Source organism: Phyllopteryx taeniolatus, chromosome 4 (assembly GCF_024500385.1).
Source record: "Phyllopteryx taeniolatus isolate TA_2022b chromosome 4, UOR_Ptae_1.2, whole genome shotgun sequence".
In the NCBI taxonomy this organism is placed as follows: domain Eukaryota; kingdom Metazoa; phylum Chordata; class Actinopteri; order Syngnathiformes; family Syngnathidae; genus Phyllopteryx; species Phyllopteryx taeniolatus.
This window is the reverse complement of record NC_084505.1, coordinates 22,163,412-22,182,830: the sequence shown is the minus strand read 5'-3', so window position 1 is coordinate 22,182,830 and position 19,419 is coordinate 22,163,412. Positions and strand designations below refer to the sequence as shown.

The following is a 19,419-nucleotide window of genomic DNA, read 5'->3' as shown; positions in this document are numbered from 1 at the left end:
ATTCAGGTGCGTTTCCTGGCATGTCAGACGCGCTCAAGTGTTTGACGAATGGCCTCCACTTCCAGCCGGCTGCTGCTATCCTAAGTAGCTAGAAGTACACGCACACAAACACACACGCACACACCTTGTCCATGTGAGGACATCCATTAAGACTCATTGTCCCCCTGAAGTCTGTTTGAGGGCGGTTAACCTAAACATGCAAAGTCAAAACAAACAGATGATATGTACATCCAAAACCACCATACATCCTTGGTAGTATTCACATTCTTTCCTATGATTCAAATATTATTGATAGGAACTAGCCATAAGTAGTCCTTTTTGATAACCTAACATTTATTGAGCCAAGGCATTCATCCATCCATCCATTTTCTGAGCCGCTTCTCCTCACTAGGGTCGCGGGCGTGCTGGAGCCTATCCCAGCTGTCATCGGGCAGGAGGCGGGGTACACCCTGAACTGGTTGCCAGCCAATCGCAGGGCACATCGAAACAAACAACCATTCGCACTCACAGTCATGCCTACGGGCAATTTAGAGTCTCCAATTAATGCATGTTTTTGGGATGTGGGAGGAAACCGGAGTGCCCGGAGAAAACCCACGCAGGCACGGGGAGAACATGCAAACTCCACACAGGCGGGGACGGGGATTGAACCCCGCACCTCAGAACTGTGAGGCTGACGCTCTAACCAGTCGGCCACCGTGCCGCCAAGGCATTCATTTATTCATTTTCCATACCGCTTATCCTCACTATGGTCGCGGGGGCGTGCCGGAGCCTATCCCAGCTATTTTTCAGCGAGAGGCTGGGTACACCCTGAACTGGTTGCCAGCCAATCGCAGGGCACATACAAACAAACAACCATCCGCACTCACATTCACACCTATGGGCAATTTAGAGTTGTCAATAAAACTACCGTGCATGTTTTGGGGATGCGGGGGGAAACCGGAGTGCCCGGAGAAAACCCACGCGGGCACGGGGAGAACATGCAAACTCCACACAGGCCGGGCCGGGGATTGAACCCCAGTCTTCAGAACTGTGAGGCAGACGTCCTAACCAGTCACCACCGTGCCGCCTCTAAAAAAAAGTCACTTCTACAAAATTAATAGACAATCACAATGTCCCCCTGTGGTAGAGGGACCACTTTTCGGCAAAGCGTACCACTTAGAAACCATTTTGTAAAGTTGTGAGGGTGACCATTTTTTGGCACCCGCTATCCGGTCCCCCCCTTGCACCTTAAGAAAATGTCCTCTTATCAATATCCTACAAAAAGGATGGCAAAAAGTCATCCGTCTCACAACTTTAGATCATGGAAATGCTCACCTTTAATAAAGTCAACGCAGTAATAAAGTAAACACAGAAATGAAGTAAAAGAGTAGAAATATTTTTTGTCTTTGCTTTTGTGATTCTTGAGGCCAAATGGACTCCATCATCTTGGTCTTTGAAATTGGACCTGCACAACGTCTTTTTTTGTCTGTGTGTTTGTGGAGAGCAAAAGGACAAAGAAAAAGAAGAAGAGTGACAGCTCAAGAGTGTTTACATCTTTCAAAAAAAAAAAAAGCATTTAAGCCCCCATTAACGTCTTGGCAACAGAGCCAAGTTCTGAGCTCCTCAAAAAAAAAAAAATCATGGTTCTATCACCCGTCATTGTCATGTCATTTCCTTTGCCACCTTGAAAAAAAGAGAGGTCATCACAGGACGTGACATACAAAAAGAAAATGTATGAGTCTAAAAAAAAAATCGAATTGACAGCCACCCAAAAAGGTTTGCAATTGCCTATAGATGCCTCATCACGGCGGCAAAGCACTTTTTTTTTGCTCTTGGACAAGGCTTAACGAACCTCCTCCCCTCATTTTAACAGCGTTGAACATGAAACTAAATGCTAAACATCGTGTAGACATGGCTTTGGACTGAATATACTAATTAACGACAGAAATTCACAGTACAGTGGAACCTCGATTTAACGGACGAATAGTGGGAGGGGTAGTCCATTAAAGCAGTTTGTCCGTTAATTTGAAGCACTTTTTTTGTGGCCTAAAAACACCCAGTCCAGAACAAAATTACTGTAAATAAAAACATTGAAAAGTTATGAAGTTGAGCTAAACATACCTTTAAACATTGTTGTGATGGTTTAATACTGCCATGAAAGTGGCTTGATCGGGGGGAGGGGGTGATTATGGCGTGCAGCTGGTGGGAGAAAGTTGTCGTCCGACGGTGGTGAGTCGGGGTCGCTTTCATGAGCCGTGAGATTAGTGTGCTGCCTTTTATCACTTCCGTTACCATTGGATGCTATAGTGAAGGGCTTGATGAAATGCAACTGGATACTGTACCAAAATCAATTCAAGCACATTTTAAAGGTGTACATGACGAGCGCCGCAAGTCACCAACAGCAACGATTCTCGGAATCGACAGACTTTGTCCGCTGCAAAGTGGGGTTTTCAGTTCCAACCGGACCTTTACCATTCTACTTGTTAAATCCGAAGTCCGTTGGTTCCCGATCCGTTAAATCGAGGTTCCGCTGTAATATCCTGGTATGACTATCCCGGTATGTGTCAACAGAGGTCGCTGTTGTCAGCTGAAGCCTGAGCAAAACTTTTTTTGGTGCCGTTCTGTTCCAAATCACATCCATAAATGTTTGTTGAAGTTCATTTCAATTTCAATATATACTCCATAAATTTGATTGTTAAAAAGTACAATTTGAGGTTTAAAAGGCAAAAAAAATAACTCCAGAGATCACCAATAATAAACTTTGTAATTTAGCTTTATGATATAAATATACATTTATTTAAGAATTATGAAAATTACCTGTTATTTCTGTTATTAATGTGGTTCTGCCATCCATTTTGACTCCAGTTTATGTGACTAAATACTGCTCCTCGTGATTTCCATCCACTATTTTAAAAATAACTAGATGTGGCGTGGGAAATTGTCCTAACTCACTTCAAACCGGGGTGTCAAACTGATTTTTGTCACGGGCCATATCGTAGTTATGACTTCCCTGGAGGGTCGGTACGACTGTGAACCCATACCAACGAAAGATTACCTCATATAATTACATACAGTATACACAACACATTGATGAATAACCAGTTTTGAAATCAGAAGCCTATAAAAACATGGTTTTCAACTACCACACTTCTTTTCAAAGGGGGTAACACATTTTTTTTCACACCAGAACACAATTATCAATTTTAATTTGCTTTGGCGGGCCGGATCTGGCCGCCGGTCCACCAGTTTGACACCAGTGACTTGAATGGTCCGAAAATGATTTCATTACTGGCACATTTTGATACACAAAAAGGAGGGCGCAAAAATGCGCTCCCTCTCACAAACAGTTGCAAGAGGAATTGCTTTTCGGGGTACCAAAGAGTGCAGGCTAAGAAGACATTTGCAACATTTGTGAGAGAGAAACGTTTTGGGCATCCATCTGTCGGGGTATAACAGTGCAGCAAGGGCAGTTTTGAAGTTGAAAAGTTTTGCCGCCATTCCGTCATGGTATCGCAAAGAATACATTTCTAAAGTTGCGAGGGGGACCACTTTTGCCACCTTGCAGTAAGGGTACCAACCAAAGAGGACATTTTCTTCAACGAAGTGTCTGGTTGGAGGCGAGGCGGCACTGGTTGGGGAGGAGGTCTGTACTTTGTCAGCCTGCTGCGCTTCCTCCCGTCACCAGTCAGCACACAACAACATGTCAACACACTGATTTACACGAGCGTGTGTGTGTGTGTGGATGATCTGTGGCAGAAAGTGATCCGTGTTGCCGTGTGTACACATCAACATACACCACCCAAGGCTACTAGAAGGGAGGTGAGCTGAGTGTGGGCGTGTGTGTGTGTGTGTGTGTGTGTGTGTATCTGTGGGGTGGGGTTGGGAGGGTTACATGCTTGAGGTCAAAGTTGGAGACGGTGTGTGTGTCTCTGTGTGTGTCTGTGCCTGAGGTTTTAGTCTGTCAGAGTGTGTTTGCACTTTGACACAAGTGCTACAATCTCCAGCATCGCTGCCTTTGTCTACATCCAAATGCTCAACTTTGATCTTTTTGTTCGCCGGAAGAATAATTCACAACTGCGATAAAGATTATTTCAATTGAATTGTAAATGAAATATAGTCCAGAACTGACAAAAGTCAGTGAGAGAGAGAGAGAGAGAGAGAGAGTGAAAGCGAGAAAGATAAAATAAAATCCTGCAAAATAAAAGGATTACATTCGTGAACTGATTTCAAAAATTTGAAAAATAAATACAGATATCTAAAATGACATAAATAAGACTCCACAAATGATTAAACTGAAAAAAAGAAATAAAAAAATACAGTACATATAGCTGAAAAAGGGGGAAATTATTCATATCATAAAAATCAAATACACCACAGAACAGAAAGATAGAATGGGGGGAAAAAATAATAAGATAAAAAGAACTAATCAACCATAAGAAAAAAGAAATAAACAGAATTAATGAAATAAAATAAAGAACATCATAAAATACATCCTAGAACTGATCAAACATACAGAGAGAAAATAAAACTAAATAATGGAACATAAAATAACTGCATTGCTGAACTGATAAAAAGAAAAATGAGGAAAATAAATAAAACTGACAAAATCAAATAAACATTACAATGGATTTCAGAACTGATCAAATGAAGAAAGAAAATAGATTCCAGAACTGATGCTAAAAGAAATGAATAAAATACCTCCCCTAACAGCTGAAAAAGAAAAGAAAATACTAATAAAATACAAATACATTCCCAGACTGATATGAAATTAAAAATACGATAAAATAATTTAAGAAAAATGTATACATTCTACAACAGATAAAATAATATAAACAAAAAATGATCATCAAATCAAATCAAATACATGTCAGAACTCCCAGCTGTTTGGAGTGAGAAAAAGGAATGACTGAAAAGGAACTCCGTACATTCAGAAACACAGGCCACGTGTTATTTGTGAAAACTATTGTCAGCAGCAGCTCCTTTGACAGGAAATGTACTTGCATGGCACACTACAGTATGTATGTATACGCTCCGTGTTGTTTACGATGAATGACGCCCACTCCAGAATGGATGGCTGACTTTTCCTATTCCTAAATCAGCAGCTTGTCGTCAAGGAAGTAAACAGCATAATGGAGACTGCCTGTGGCGACCATTTGTTATCATTCACTCACACTCGCATAAATAAAATACAAAAGTCTCACGTCTGCATTTTTGGACACAGGAGGACTGTTTTTCGGGAAAGTTTGGAGGGATTCCCGGCCAAAATCTCGGGCGGTAAACACCAACGCCAACGTGCCATGCTATTGTATGATGCTAACATGCAAAGCTAACGTACAATGCTAATGCAAGAAGTTAGTGTTTGAGGCTAACACTAAGACAAGATGGTTATATACAATGTTATAACATATAATGATGTCAATTCATGATGTTAACTTTATACGCTCATATAAATAAAATTTTTAAAATTTTGGGATGCAGAAAAACCTTTTTTCCATTCTTCTTCAGTGTGGAATGTTTGGAGGGATTCCCAGCCATAATGTCTGGCAGTAAACACGCGTGCAGCTGCCGAGCGGATGAAGACCGCCAGGACTCAAGGTCATGGAAAGGCGGCACAAGGTCGAAGGCAGCAGCGCAAATCACTCGCCCAACGTACAGTCTACCAAGTCTGCGTTAATGCCACTTTATACACACACACACACCACCTGTTATTAGTATTACCATTATGATGACTGAGATCTTGAACAGCAGATTAAATACATTGCATACAGTAATTTGCCAACTGATGAGAATACGTGCAATGAAATAAATACATTATAGAACTGAGAAAAGCATAGAAAAAGATCAGTCAAATCATCTAAATAAAACACATTTTAGAACTCGTAAAACTGGAGGGAAAATAATTAATTATAAATAAAAAAAAATATGTAAATGTAGAAAGCTAACATAAGAAGCTTATTATGCTAATGTACAAAGCTAACGTGGATGCTAACGTAAGAAGCTAATTATGATGTTTATCTACAATATGTGATTTTAATGTACGACGCAAATGTGGATGCTAACGTAAGAAGCTAAAACTATGCTGAAGCTCATGCTAATGTATGATACTAATATACTGCACAATGTCTGCAATGCTAATTTTGTATGCAAAGGTACAAGTATTGGTGCGGCCATTGCGTGGCTTCACGTCTCACACACACACGCACACAAAACACACACGGTCACGACAGGCCTGTGCATGACGTGGGTGCCTCTACATTGCTGAGATGTGTGTTTCTTTGTGTGTGTTCACATGCTCAAAAACATGTGGCAACCTGTTACTCTCCCAGAATGCATCTTGATCGCGTGTGTGTGTCTGTGTGTATGTGTATGTGTGTGTGTGTGTGTGTGTGTGTGTGTGTGAGCGCGTGTGTTGTGTTTACTGACATTTGCCTGGGACCTCGTTGACCTGTCCTGGATTAGCAGGTAATGATAACACACACACACACACACACACACACACACACACACACGTCAAAGGTGCGTGTGTCCGTGTGTCCGTGTGTGTGTGCGTGCGTATGTCCACACATGTCAACTAAACTGGTAAAGATAAGCAAAAGCTGAGCTACACAAAGCCAGGCTACAATAAACATAACAGAATTGGACTACGCTCAACTAGCCAAAATAAACTAATCTCGTTAAAATGTTTTTCTAAGATATCAAGCCAGGATTAACAAAGCTAAACTGAGCTAAGTGACTCAAAGGATACTTAAGATAAGGCAAAAAGGTAGGTAAGGCGAGATATGCTAAAGTCAGATAAAACAAGCTAGGCTCAACTCAGCCAAAGTAAATGAGACTATACCAGCCAAGCTTTGCTCATTTAATCATACACATTGAATAAAGTAAGCTCAATTCAACTAAGCTAAGCTAAACGAAAGCAAACATACCATGGAAACAGGATAGCTAAACAATTAAAATCAATAGCGTTCTTGCTGTGTCATCATCCCTGAACATGTGAAGAAAATTATACTTGCAACATGGCGGGCGAGGAATAACGCTCATGTTTCAACACTCCTGTTTTCAAGTATCCCCGTATCATGTTATCCTGGTATCACCTGGATGGCACCCTCCTTGTTACTACTAAATCATGACAGCTAATTACAGGATCGATTACAAGCTTCTTATTCACAGTCACATGACCTTCAGCGCCTCGTCTCACACACGCACATTAGTCTCGAATGCATGAGAAGATTTTATATACAAATGACAAATGTACTGCATAATATTTTCCATATTCCGTTAAAAAACCTTTTAAAAAGCACAACAAATTATAATAAAAATAATATTTGTTTTCATATGGATATATAATAATATCACAAATAAAGTGTAATTCATCACTAAATAAACAAAATGTTTTCATAAAATTAATGCATGTAGGACACTTGATTAGGTACCCGCTCTAATGAAATTCAATGGAAAGTACTTTTTGACAAAAGCCGAGTTTTTGTTTTAATGTATGGAAAGATTATTTGAATCCCTGTCCAAAATGTGTAACTCAAAATAGACATATTTCTCTCATATTAACAATAATTCCTCCTTTTCAAACTAGAAGCAGATTTTTTTTAATATAAAATACTATTTGTTAATAATAGTATTTTCAACAATAAAAGATGAATTTTAAAAATGTGAAAAAATATTGCGCCTTTTCAAAATAAAATTCAGTTTTACGCAAGCAAAAATCACATTTTCCAATTCAAGTGTCTTTACATTTTATACATGAAATATTTTAATTCCTGAAAAATAAAACAGTGACTAGAAAAAATGAATAACTGTACTTATTCTTATGAAAGATAATCTTTAAACACGCTGTAAAATAACTTCTGAGAATTGTTTCTAAATACATCACATACTGTATGTTTAAAGATAATTGCTGAAAACTTGCAAAGACTGGGAACAATGTTGTTCGGAATTATGGAGATAAAACCAAAGCGCAGGTATGCACTTGGACACTTTCCCTCTCTCACTATATACTGTAAGTAATGAGCAACTTCATATCATCAGTGGCCATCCGGCCCAATTGCGACATACCTAATTATCATAACTTGGCCCATTTGTACCACGACAGCACGCAGTTATCGAACTAACTTAGCTTAGACCCCGAAAAACGCATCTTCTTTAGACGCCAACATGCTACAGAACAGCTCGGTGTCGTCATTTCAATTCCCAACTGTTAAGTATTTTTTTTGTTATTCAGGCTGCCATAATATGTTGAAACGCAAAGCATTGCGGGTTTCTAACTAGCAACCAGTATGTGCGCCAATGTCTGTCAGTGTGAGCCAAAGGCTGAATAACGTGTGCCACTGTGTTGCGTAAACGGTTGTGCCTGCGTGGGTTCTCTGCAGGTATTCCGGTTTCGTCCCACATTACAAAACATGCGTGATAGGTTCATCGAAGTTGTGTGAACGTGAGTGCAAATGGGTGTAATAGTTACAGTATGTGTGTCCTGCAATCGGCTGGCGACCAATTCAGGCCGTACGCTGCCCCTCGTCCAGAGACGGCTGGGATAGACTCCAGCACGCCCGCGACCCTAGTAAGGAGAAGTGGAACAGAAAATGAATGGATTGATGGATACAATTAATAAATATGACCCCCCAAGAATTTAAGACTGTTATAATACTGTATATATAGATGTGATAATATACGATTGTTTTGTTAATGATACATTTTGATATTTTTGTGCTATTTGCATGGATCATTTTGACGTGCTTGAAGGAGTTTTTCATAATTTTTTTTGTCTCTGCTGCTGCAGACGGCTGAGATGATATGACCACGAAGATGGGGGGGGGGAAAAAACGGAAAAAGAAAAAAGAAGACGCCTGGCGCCTCTGAGAATGACAGCAGTCAAGCGGTGTCACCTTTCCTATTGTTGACTACACAGACACATGCGCGCACACACGCACACACACGCACACACACAATTAGTATTCACGATATAAAAGGACTAAATATAATGCACAAAATAAGATTCCAGTGATGTTGGGACATTGTGGAACATATACTATAAATAAAAACAGAATACAATGCTGGCCGACTGGTTTGCACAGCCGCCTCACAGTTCTGAGATCCTGGGTTCAACTCCACACAGGGAGGCCGGCCTCCCTGTGTGGAGTTCTCTCCGTGCCTGCGTGGGTTTTTTCCGGGTTTTTTCCTAGACCACATTCTAAAAAATCTGGGACAGGGGCAACAAAAGATTGGGAATGCTCAAAACACACCTGTTCGGAACATTTCACAGGTGAACAGGTTAATTGAGTGTCATGATTGGCTATAAAAGGAGCATCTGCGAAAGGCTCAGTTCACAAGCGAGGATGGGTTCAGCAGTTTGTGAAGTTCAAACTCTACCTTGCAAAGCGAAACCCATACTGTATATCAACAAACCCTGGAAACACCACCGGCTTTTCTGGTTCCGAGCTCATCTGAGGTGGACTAACGCAAAGTTGAAAAGTGTGCTGTGGTCTGACAAGTCCACGTTTCAAATTGTTTTGGGAAGTCGTGGATGTCGTGTCCTCCGGGCCAAAGAGGAAAAAGGTCATCGGTATTGTTATCGGTGCAAAGTTCAAAAAGCCAACATCTGTGATGGTATGGGGGGGTGTTAGTCCCCATGGCATGGCTAACTTGCACATCTGGGAAGGAACCATTAATGCTGAAAGGTACATACAGGCTTTGGAGCAACATATGCTGCCATCCAAGCAACGTCTTTTTCAGGGACGTCCCTGCTTATTTCAGCAAGACAATGCCAAGCCACATTCTGCGTGTGCTACAACAGCATGGCTTGGTAGTAAAAGAGTGTGAGTACTAGACTGGCCTGCCAGCAGTCAAGACGTGTCTCCCATTAAAAATGTGTGGCACATTATGAAGGGCAAAATACGAAAATGAAGACCCCAAACTGTTAAGCAACTGAAGTTGTACATCAAGCAAGAATAGGAACGAATTCCACCTACAGTACAATTGTTGTCCTCAGTTCCCAAACGCTTATTGAGTGTTGTTAAAAAAGAAACAGTGGTAAACATGCCCCGGTCTCAGCTTTATGGAATATGTTGCAGGCATCAAATTCAAAATGAGTGAATATTTGAAAAAAATAAATATTAGCTTGAACATTAAATATCTTGTCTTTGAAGTGTATTCAAATTAATATAGGATGAAACGGATTTGCAAATCATTGTATTCTGTTTTTATTGCCATATTACACAATGTCCCAACGTCATTGGAATAGAGGTTTTTAGAACTCAACCAAAGAACCCACTAGAACCCAACCAATGAATAATGTAATACCCAATTGAAGAAACAATGAGTGGAAACCAATTGAAGAACCAAGTAGAATCCCACCAAAGAACAAAAAGAACTTCTAAAGAACGCGCTAGATCCCAACCAATGCAAATCCCAAAGACCCAACGAAAACCCTACCAAAGAACAATTTACAACCAACCTTAAGAAAAAATGAGGACCCAAGCAAAGAAACAATTAAGTCCAATTAAAAAAAACGACAACCAAGACCAAGAACCAACTCGAACCTAACCAGAGAATAATTACAATCCAAATAATTAAAACATTTGACAATTGAGCAGAATTCCATTTTTAAATGATTTGCAATAAAGAGTTAGACTCAGTACAAGTTCACATTGTCACATTGCTCCCATAAGAAATCATTCAAATTGGACTTTTCTATTACTTTATGTTGTGTATGGTTTCTTATGTCATGTTGTACATCACACACCTGCTGCACTCTCATTGGGACGGAAGGGGCAGGTGGTTGTTTTAGGGGCTCTGGGTGGTCTGCATTGGTTGTGTGGTCCCTCGGCTCTCGGAGAAAAACAAAAAGATCAAGAAAGAAAAGCTTGCGATCAAGGCCAACTATAAAAAGTCACTCCATTTTTTTTCCTGGAGGTATTTTAATTGTTTCCTGGAGAATGTGTGTGTGTGTGTGTGTGTGTGTGTGTGTGCATGTGTGCTTATCATCCGTGTGGTTATTAATACAACGGTGAGATAACGAAGAGGCAGCACACTCACAAGCAGGATGAAGCTGTGCGGCATTTTCACTTTTTACTGTACAAGACAAATTGTTCCATAAACCTGTATGTGTATATTATGTACTGATCAACAACAATACTGCCCTGCGATTTGCGTGAAAAAAGTCCGAACGTGGTTTTGTACTTGACTTTGATACACACAAACAATTGAAATGGACGAAGACTTTACAAGCCAACTTTTATATCCTGTATGCGAAACAAAGACAACAAAAAGGAGAACAACAAGAAATACAACAACTAGAACAAAAACAACAAAGAAAATCAACAAGAAACTATACAAAAGAGTGCGAACAATAAATAGAACACTAAACCAGAACTAAAACAAAACAACAAAAGGAATGAGAGCAAGAATAAAAGCAAAAATAACGTGAACAAAAAAAAGTACAGTAGAACAAAACCAACAAAAAGAATGGAAAAACAACAGCAAGTATAACATGAAGAAGATTAAGAATAAGAAAAAAACTGAACAGCAACAAAAGGAGGAAAAGGAAAAGACGAACAGCACGTCAAAGAAAAAGAACGACAAGTAGAACAAAGACGAGAAAAAGAACGAGAATGGGAACAAGAAAGATGGAATAGAAGAACAAGAAGTAGAACAAAAAAGAAAAACAAGATTTAGAACAAGGAAGAAAAAGAAGTAGAACAGGAACGGCAAATATAAAGAACAACAAGAACACTACAAAAAGAAGAAAAGAACAAACAAGACGAACAATGCTGCGACCTCAAAAAGAAAAACAACAGGGTTTTTTTTTTAATGTAGAACTAGCGTGTGAGTGTAAATATTTACAATCACACACACACACAGAGAGATCACATGACACCCCCACCCCTCACCCCCCATGCCCCCACCTTCTTTCTGTCTTTCCCAAAAGCTTGGTCCAGGAGACTTTTTGTGATTGGTCCCTCCCTTACCAACCTCCTCCCTGCCTTCCCACTTTGGGAGCTCGTGGTAGTCCTCATACCTCATCAGGATCGTGGACTCCCTCGCACCCGTGCCCGCCATGGGGTCTTGAGAGCGGGTTGGGGAGCTTGATGATGATGATGATGACGATGACGATGATGACGATGCTCCAGACCTCCACGCCTTTCTCCGTCAAAGACATCCTAAAAGCTGGACAACAGTACCCCCCCGTCGCCACGGTCCACTACCGCAGGCCCCCGCCACCCTCCTGCATGCTGTCCCGGGACAGCCCCCCGGCGCCTCCGGCCCCGCCGCCGCCCTTCTCGGACCCCGGGCGCTCGGTGTTCCTCGGAGCACTGGAGGAGGACGAGGACGAGGAAGAAGACGGCGCGGTGGGTAGCGGACTGACACCGGACGGGTACCCGCACCGGGGGGCCCCACGGGGTCCCGAGGGGGAGGCCCCCGATGGCATGGATGAGCCGGAGAGCAGTGAGTCTTACTTCTATTTGTCGTGGTTGACACACGGGCAGCCTTTGACACATGGGCCAGCACATTCGTAAACACAAAAAGATCAACGGAAAGGTAATATATGTGTAATCCTTACTTGCACTTACAGATCTTAATGCCAAAAAAAAAACAGGGTTCATTTGACACAAAGGCCACATTTGACACATGGGCCAGCATGAAAAAGAGTGAAACGGAAAGGTAATATATGTCCAATTCTTACTTTAACATACAGGTCTTCATACAATTTTGACTTATATATCTTAATAATACCAAAAAAATCCTGATGGTTCAAGAGTTGTCACAAGGTGCCACATTTGACACATGGGCCAGCACATTCGTACACGAAAACAAGTTAAACGTACAGATAATATGGACAATTCTTACATACATATTGTATTCAATAATACCCAATGAAAAACAGTTCAGGGTTTGAGAGAGGAATTTGACACAAGGGCCAGATTTGACACATTTGGACTTGAAACAACAACAACAACAACAACAACAAATGAGGGTTGAAGTGCTGTATTTGACACATGAGCCAGCACATTCGTGCATTCAAGTTTAACGTGTAGGCAATGGAAGTGCAATGCTGACCCTTACCTATGTATCTTATGAGAAAAAACAACAACAGCGGGTTCAAGTGCTGCATTTGACACATGGGCCAAACCATTTGTACAAAAAAAAAATACGTCAATATGTAGGAAATGTATATGTAAAATTCTTTCTTTTAATAAGCATATGGACCAGCCCATTTGTATTCACATTTATATGTCATATAGGTAAAGGTTTTCAATTTCACAGTACCAATAAAAGCAATTGTGGGTTCAAGGTCTGCATTTGATACATGGGCCACATTTGACATACGGGCCAGCCCATTCATAGAAATAAAGAGAAATGTATTTCATATATGTACAATTCCTTATTTTTAAATAATACTTCATAGAAAACGTAATTGAACGTTTGTGGATTCAAGGGCCACAGTTGACCCATGGGAAATATTTGACATATGAGCCATCATATTTGTACATTCGGTTTGAAAATAAGTGTTAAATATGTCACATTCGTAAAATCATTGATTTTTTTTTTTTTTTTTTAAGAACTAATTGATTAGGCATTTAAAATAATCAATTGACATATGGGCCAGCTCATACATTGATGGATATATGATATATGATTTTGAATTTTAACAATATTTGTTTTTTATTATTATTTGTAATTAATTAAAAAGCATGTTCATGAATTGTGGGATTTAGGGTTGTATATGACATGGGCCACATTTGACACACGGGCCAGCCCATTTGTAGATTTATTTTTTTTTTTTAAATAGTTCAACGTGTACTCGTATCAATTAACCAGTTGTAAGGAGCATATTTGACAAATGAGTTACATTGTACCTACTTTCAAATAAAAGACAACATAACAACAAAGACATTATTATTATTATACATTATGTTAATTCTGAAAGTTGATATGAGAAGGTCATCTAACTTCTCACAGCAGACATGTTGGCATACAGTCGTCAAAGTAAGTCAACATACGTATGTACACATTTAAGTTCAATAGACAAAGCCTCGTCTTTTCATATTTCACATTATTTGGAAGTTTTTGTGCATTTCGAGTTGTGTTCGGGAAAAAAAAAAAAAAGAAGGAGAGAGACATACAGAGCATACACTTACATTGTGTCTTTCATACTGTTGTTGATCTTCCAAGCAAGTTCAGTAAAGTGTGATTCTGTTAAAAAAAAAAAAAAAAAAAAAAGAGGAGAAATAAATAAACATAAGAAAAATATTTTTTTTTAAATGAATCGTCTCATTGTGAAGAACAAAAATCATTTTAAAAAAAAAAACTGGCAATAAGACAAAAAAAAACTCAATATATATTGTTTAACAAAAAAGAAAAATAGAAGTAGTAACAATATTTTGATAGAAGTCATTATTTATTTGAGATCATTTAAGTTGGTGTTTTTGTACGATACAGTACAAGTACATAGGCAGCAAAAATGTGTTGCACGCGTCACTCTTTGTTTATTTAAGGTAACAAGAATGCGCAGGACAGTACAGTAAAATGAAGTGAAAGTAAGAGTCATGTGATATTTAAGTGACACGCGTCCTTTCTCTAATCTCGTAGAAAGAAAGAATAACGAATTAATAATAAAAGAACTCAACTCAAAGTAAATAAAGTTTGTGATATCTGATTTTTTTTTTTTATTCAAAACATTGCTGCTTTTTAAAGTATTTCAAAACATTTCAGCAATCCTAAATTGTATTTTTTTTTTACACACAATTATAGTATTTAATGCACATTTTGTATCGTTATTATATTTGAAACACATGATTATGTTTTTAGTATCTATTTTACGACATCATTTAGTATTTTTTTCAAATGTTTTCAAACACACGATTATGTGTGTTCAGTTTTGTTTTTTTACACGGTTGTGTATTTGTATTACTTTTAAATACACGTTGTGCAATTGTATTACATTTGAACACGTTTATTGATAGATTTGTTTGACTTTATTTTTTCGTATTTTCTTTCAATGTTTTTACACACGATTGTGTATTACTAAATTGGAAAATACACCATAGAATTGTATCCTATTTTCATAGTTTTTACAAAAGAAGCCTTTTTAGATTGCATTTTAGACACGATTGTATATTGTTACACGCATGACTGTGCATTCTTTGTTAAATACATGATTGTGTATTTTTGTTTTTCGTACATTTGTTTAAACATCCATCCATCCATCCATTTTCTGTCGCGCTTCTCCTCACAAGGGTCGCGGGCGTGCCGGAGCCCATCCCAGCTATCATCGGGCAGGAGGCGGGGTACACCCTGAACCGGTTGCCAGCCAATGGCAGGCAACCAGTTTTTACACGTTGTGCATTTTAGTACGTTTTTTTTAACCTAATGATTGTATATTGATGGTTTTAGCACATGTAGTACTGCATACTTAGTAAATGATTTGTGTGTGTGTGTGTGTGTGTGTGTGTATGTTTTTTGACACGTGTATTTGCATTCAATTTTTGACACGTGATCGTGTATTTCCATGAAATGTCGTCTTTTCTGCCTGTGTGCAGAACTTGGCGGTCCGTCGTCCCGGGACGACGGCTCCTCCTCGGAGGGCGCCCGGCCGACGAGTCAGCCGAAGCCGCGCAGCCGTCGCCGGCCCCGGGTGCTCTTCTCGCAGGCTCAGGTGCTGGAGCTGGAGCGTCGCTTCAAGCAGCAGCGCTACCTGTCGGCGCCCGAGCGCGAGCACCTGGCGTCGGCTCTCAGGCTCACCTCCAACCAGGTCAAGATCTGGTTCCAGAACCGTCGCTACAAATGCAAACGTCAGCGGCAGGACAGGACCCTGGAGGCGGCCGGCCAGCACCACCAAGCTCCGCTTCCGCCGCTGAGGCGCGTGGCCGTGCCGGTGCTGGTCCGCGACGGGAAGCCGTGCCTCGGCGGCGGGGGAGGGGGCTCGACTCCCGGCTACCCGAGCGCCGCGGCGCCGTACGGTTACGCGGCGGGGAGCTACCCGGCCTACGTGTACGGGGGCCCGGCGTACCAGAGCAACTCCAGCTGCGCGTACGGTGGCCTGCCCGGAGCCGTGGCCGGGGCCGGGGCCGGGGCCGGGCCCGGGTCCGCCTCGGCCTGCCCCAGCGCCTTCGTCAACTTGGGCGGCCTGCAGGGGCCCTCGGCGCCGGCCCACAACCACCAGGGAGGCGCGCCGTGCCAGGGCATCCGGGCCTGGTAGAAAAGAGAACCTCGTTAATGAGCTCATTAAAAATAGGACTGATGACGTCATGGTGTGGGAGAGGACTCGTGATGCTTTTTGAAAGTTTTGAAACACTTCTTTTTGTTGTTGCTTTGGGTTGCGGAGACTTTCACAATGATTCCAATAAAGAAGAAAATACAACAAAATGGCGCATGGTTTAGTTATTGGACTTGACTTTTATATATATATATATATATATTTTTTTTTTTTTTCTTTAAGTCAAAATAAATGATACACCACCATGGTTTTTAGTAGACCTGCTATTTTTTGTGTGTATTTTGCTTTCGGTTAAACTTTAAATTACATTTTTTTTCTTATTAGTAAATTTGGTGTTTTCTTTTTTTTTTTTTTTTAAATAAAATGTGTTATTTTTTGTTTTTAGCTGATTTACTATTTATTTATTTTTTTAGATGTCTTCTCTTTTTTGGGTGTATTTGTTGTAGTTTCTTAGCTGATTTTTTGTTTTCCTTTTCTGGTATATTTGTGTTGTTTTAATTTTTCGGGCAGATTTCTTTTATTGTTTATATATTTTTTTGTTTTCATTTTAGTTGATTTCTTGCTGGTCTTTTTCAGCAGAGTTGTTATCTTTTTTGATGTTTTTCTTTTGGTTTTCCTTTTTAGAAGATTAGCTGTTGTACCCTTTGTCCCGGTACTAGTGTGAGTTTAAAAAAAAAATAAATGTTCCAAACCAGCTCCATTTTGGGCTGCTTCCATTGAGAAAGTGGCGCCATTAAAAGCAGCTCACAGCCACAATGGCGTTTAAAAAAAAAGGGGGAAGGACGAGGGTTTGCACAGAAGGAGTTTGTAATGGGCACATGCCAGCCCTCAACCAAAGACAAAGAGGCGCAGGCGCGTAGTGTGCGTGTGTGTGTGTGTGTGTGTGTGTGTGGCGTGAGGGTCCAGTCCACTTTTGTGGGGGTCGTGCTCGTGAAAGAAAGGGCATAATTGCTACAAGTTTCACCATTTATCCCAGTGGGCAGGGAGGAGGTATCGGACGAGGAGTGGGGGGGGGGGGGGGGGGGGGGGGGGGGGTGTTAATACAAGGGTAACGCATGAGGTCCATTATGTAGCTTTAATGGGTGGGTGTAGGGTGGGTGGGGGGTGTCCGGGTCAGCTTGTTCTCACAGGTGACACTTGAGGATGACAAAGAATGAATACGTGCAGCTTTAATTGGGCAAGTGACTTCATTAACGCGCGCGTGACAAAAAAAAAAAAAAAAAAAAGTTTGACCGACTTAAAAGTCATTTGTCAAATTTGTTTCATTCAACACATTGATGCTTATGTACACGGTTTTTAAAAGTACTAAACATTTCTGTTTATTCTTTAGTGTATTCTTTTTGGTCGAATATTTCGTTCCTAGCTGGTATTTTGGGTTATTTTTTGCCCATTTTGTTGTCGTTTGAGTGTATTTTGTGTATTTCGCGTTTTCAGCATTTTTTTAAATACTGTTGTTTTATGATTTTTCATTCAGTATATTTTGTCATCTTTTTAATCTTGTTTTAATTGTAGTCTATTTTCTAGTTTGTGTTATTCTTAGGTTTTAGTGTATATTTTGTTTTCTTTATCACATTTGTGTATTAAGTTTTATAGACATTTTTTTTGCATCGATTTTTGTTCTGTTTTCTTTTTTAGTGTGAACTGTACTTCACTAATCTTTTTAATAGCTTTTTTCTTTTTTAGTAAACTTTTATATTTTTTTTCTTGAGTGTTCTTTTTCTCCGTGTTTTTGTTTTTTCGGGGTTTTTTTGTTTATTCGTACGCTTTTTTTTCACATCATACATATCGATTTTTCTTTCTTGAACCATCTAGGTTTTTAAATATTTTAGAAGGAAACAAAAGCAAAATACTTTCTTCCAAGAGAGATGAAGAGCTAATTAAAAAATAAACGTGTTGTTTGTTGTAGGTGATAATTAGGCAGGTCAATGAGGCTGCTCATTAATCACTAACAACTCAATTATTAACACAACACGGGTGAGGGCTGATAATTAGTGTAGGGGAAGGCGTCAATTATTGATTATTTGTCTAATTGGACGAGCTGCTTCCACTCGCGTGTGCTCTCACAAGTGGGTCGTCTACACGGAGGCAACCAATCAGAGGAAAGGGGAGCGGTCTTCGCCAAATACAGACAAAGCGGATACAAAACTGGGTTAAACAGAAGTAGCTGTCAGAGGTGTTTGTTTTTTTTAAATGAAATTGAGATTCATACTAAATCCATGTTAAAGAGTCACTCTGCAAAGGTCTAAATAGCCAGAATATGGGATCTTTAATGTTTGATTTTTTTTCATATTTCCCCCTAATTAATTATTATTATTTGTTTGTTAATAAAAGTGTTGACGCACCAAGATCATCAAATCACATTGATGCAATAATTTCACTTCAAATCATTTTTTCACTATGAGACAATAGCCATAAAAGTGTTAATAGCTTTTTTTTTTTTTTTTAAATATTTTGGATAACAAATACTGAAGTCACATTTTTTAATAATAATTAAAAAAAAAGTATGTAATATTTAGTGTAGTGTGTCCAACGTTGACACGAGATGGCACAAAATTAAAATACATAGAAAATAGAAAAATATGTTCCTGCCAGCATAACAATTCTATTTTTGTTACCCCTCACGCATTGCGCTAGCACCTTCGTTAGAGGCTAGCATCCATTCATTTCAACGGCTAATGTAAGACATTTCACAGCAGGGGGCGCCCTGCTGCGAATCAACACATCCATGCTAATCGTAATAAGGTAAGTCGTAAGTAATCCGATTCAAAATGCTTTGTATTTTAATAACTACACATTAGCATTAGCTTTAACCTGCATTTTCATCATAGGGACGGCTAACTTGTAAACAGTGTTCTGCGACGTTAACTAGTATTTGCATTAGTGAGCATGTTGATGTGGCCGGTAATATGAACTACCTTGACTTACAAGCGTCCCAACTCACGAGTTCCCCCCCGAGTTATGAATCGTCGATATTGATTGTAAAGGCCCTGGGCAGATTACATTGACATGGCAACACAAAGAGGTTGAAATCTGATTGGACAAAAAAAATAATAAATCTAATGTTCACATACACATACTGGAAGCAGTGCAGCAAAGACTAACACTATAAACTGAAGAGAATGACTGTTGGGAACAAATGAATACAATTTCATAAAACAAATGAGAATTTAGATTGTAAATGTCGGTGAGTGCTGGAAGTTCTGCTCATCGTCGTCAGA

The 19,419-nt window shown here is 39.8% G+C and overlaps 1 protein-coding gene across 1 annotated transcript; it reads left to right on the top strand.

Moving 5' to 3' along the window:
- The first annotated feature begins 11,929 nt into the window (after nt 1-11,929).
- On the top strand, nt 11,930-16,896 carry LOC133476777 (homeobox protein Nkx-2.3-like). Its single transcript, XM_061770631.1, has 2 exons — nt 11,930-12,429; nt 15,525-16,896. The coding sequence occupies exons 1-2, from the start codon at nt 12,072-12,074 to the stop codon at nt 16,181-16,183; spliced, it is 1,017 nt and encodes a 338-aa protein (XP_061626615.1). The 5' UTR covers nt 11,930-12,071; the 3' UTR covers nt 16,184-16,896.
- The last annotated feature ends 2,523 nt before the right edge of the window (nt 16,897-19,419 follow it).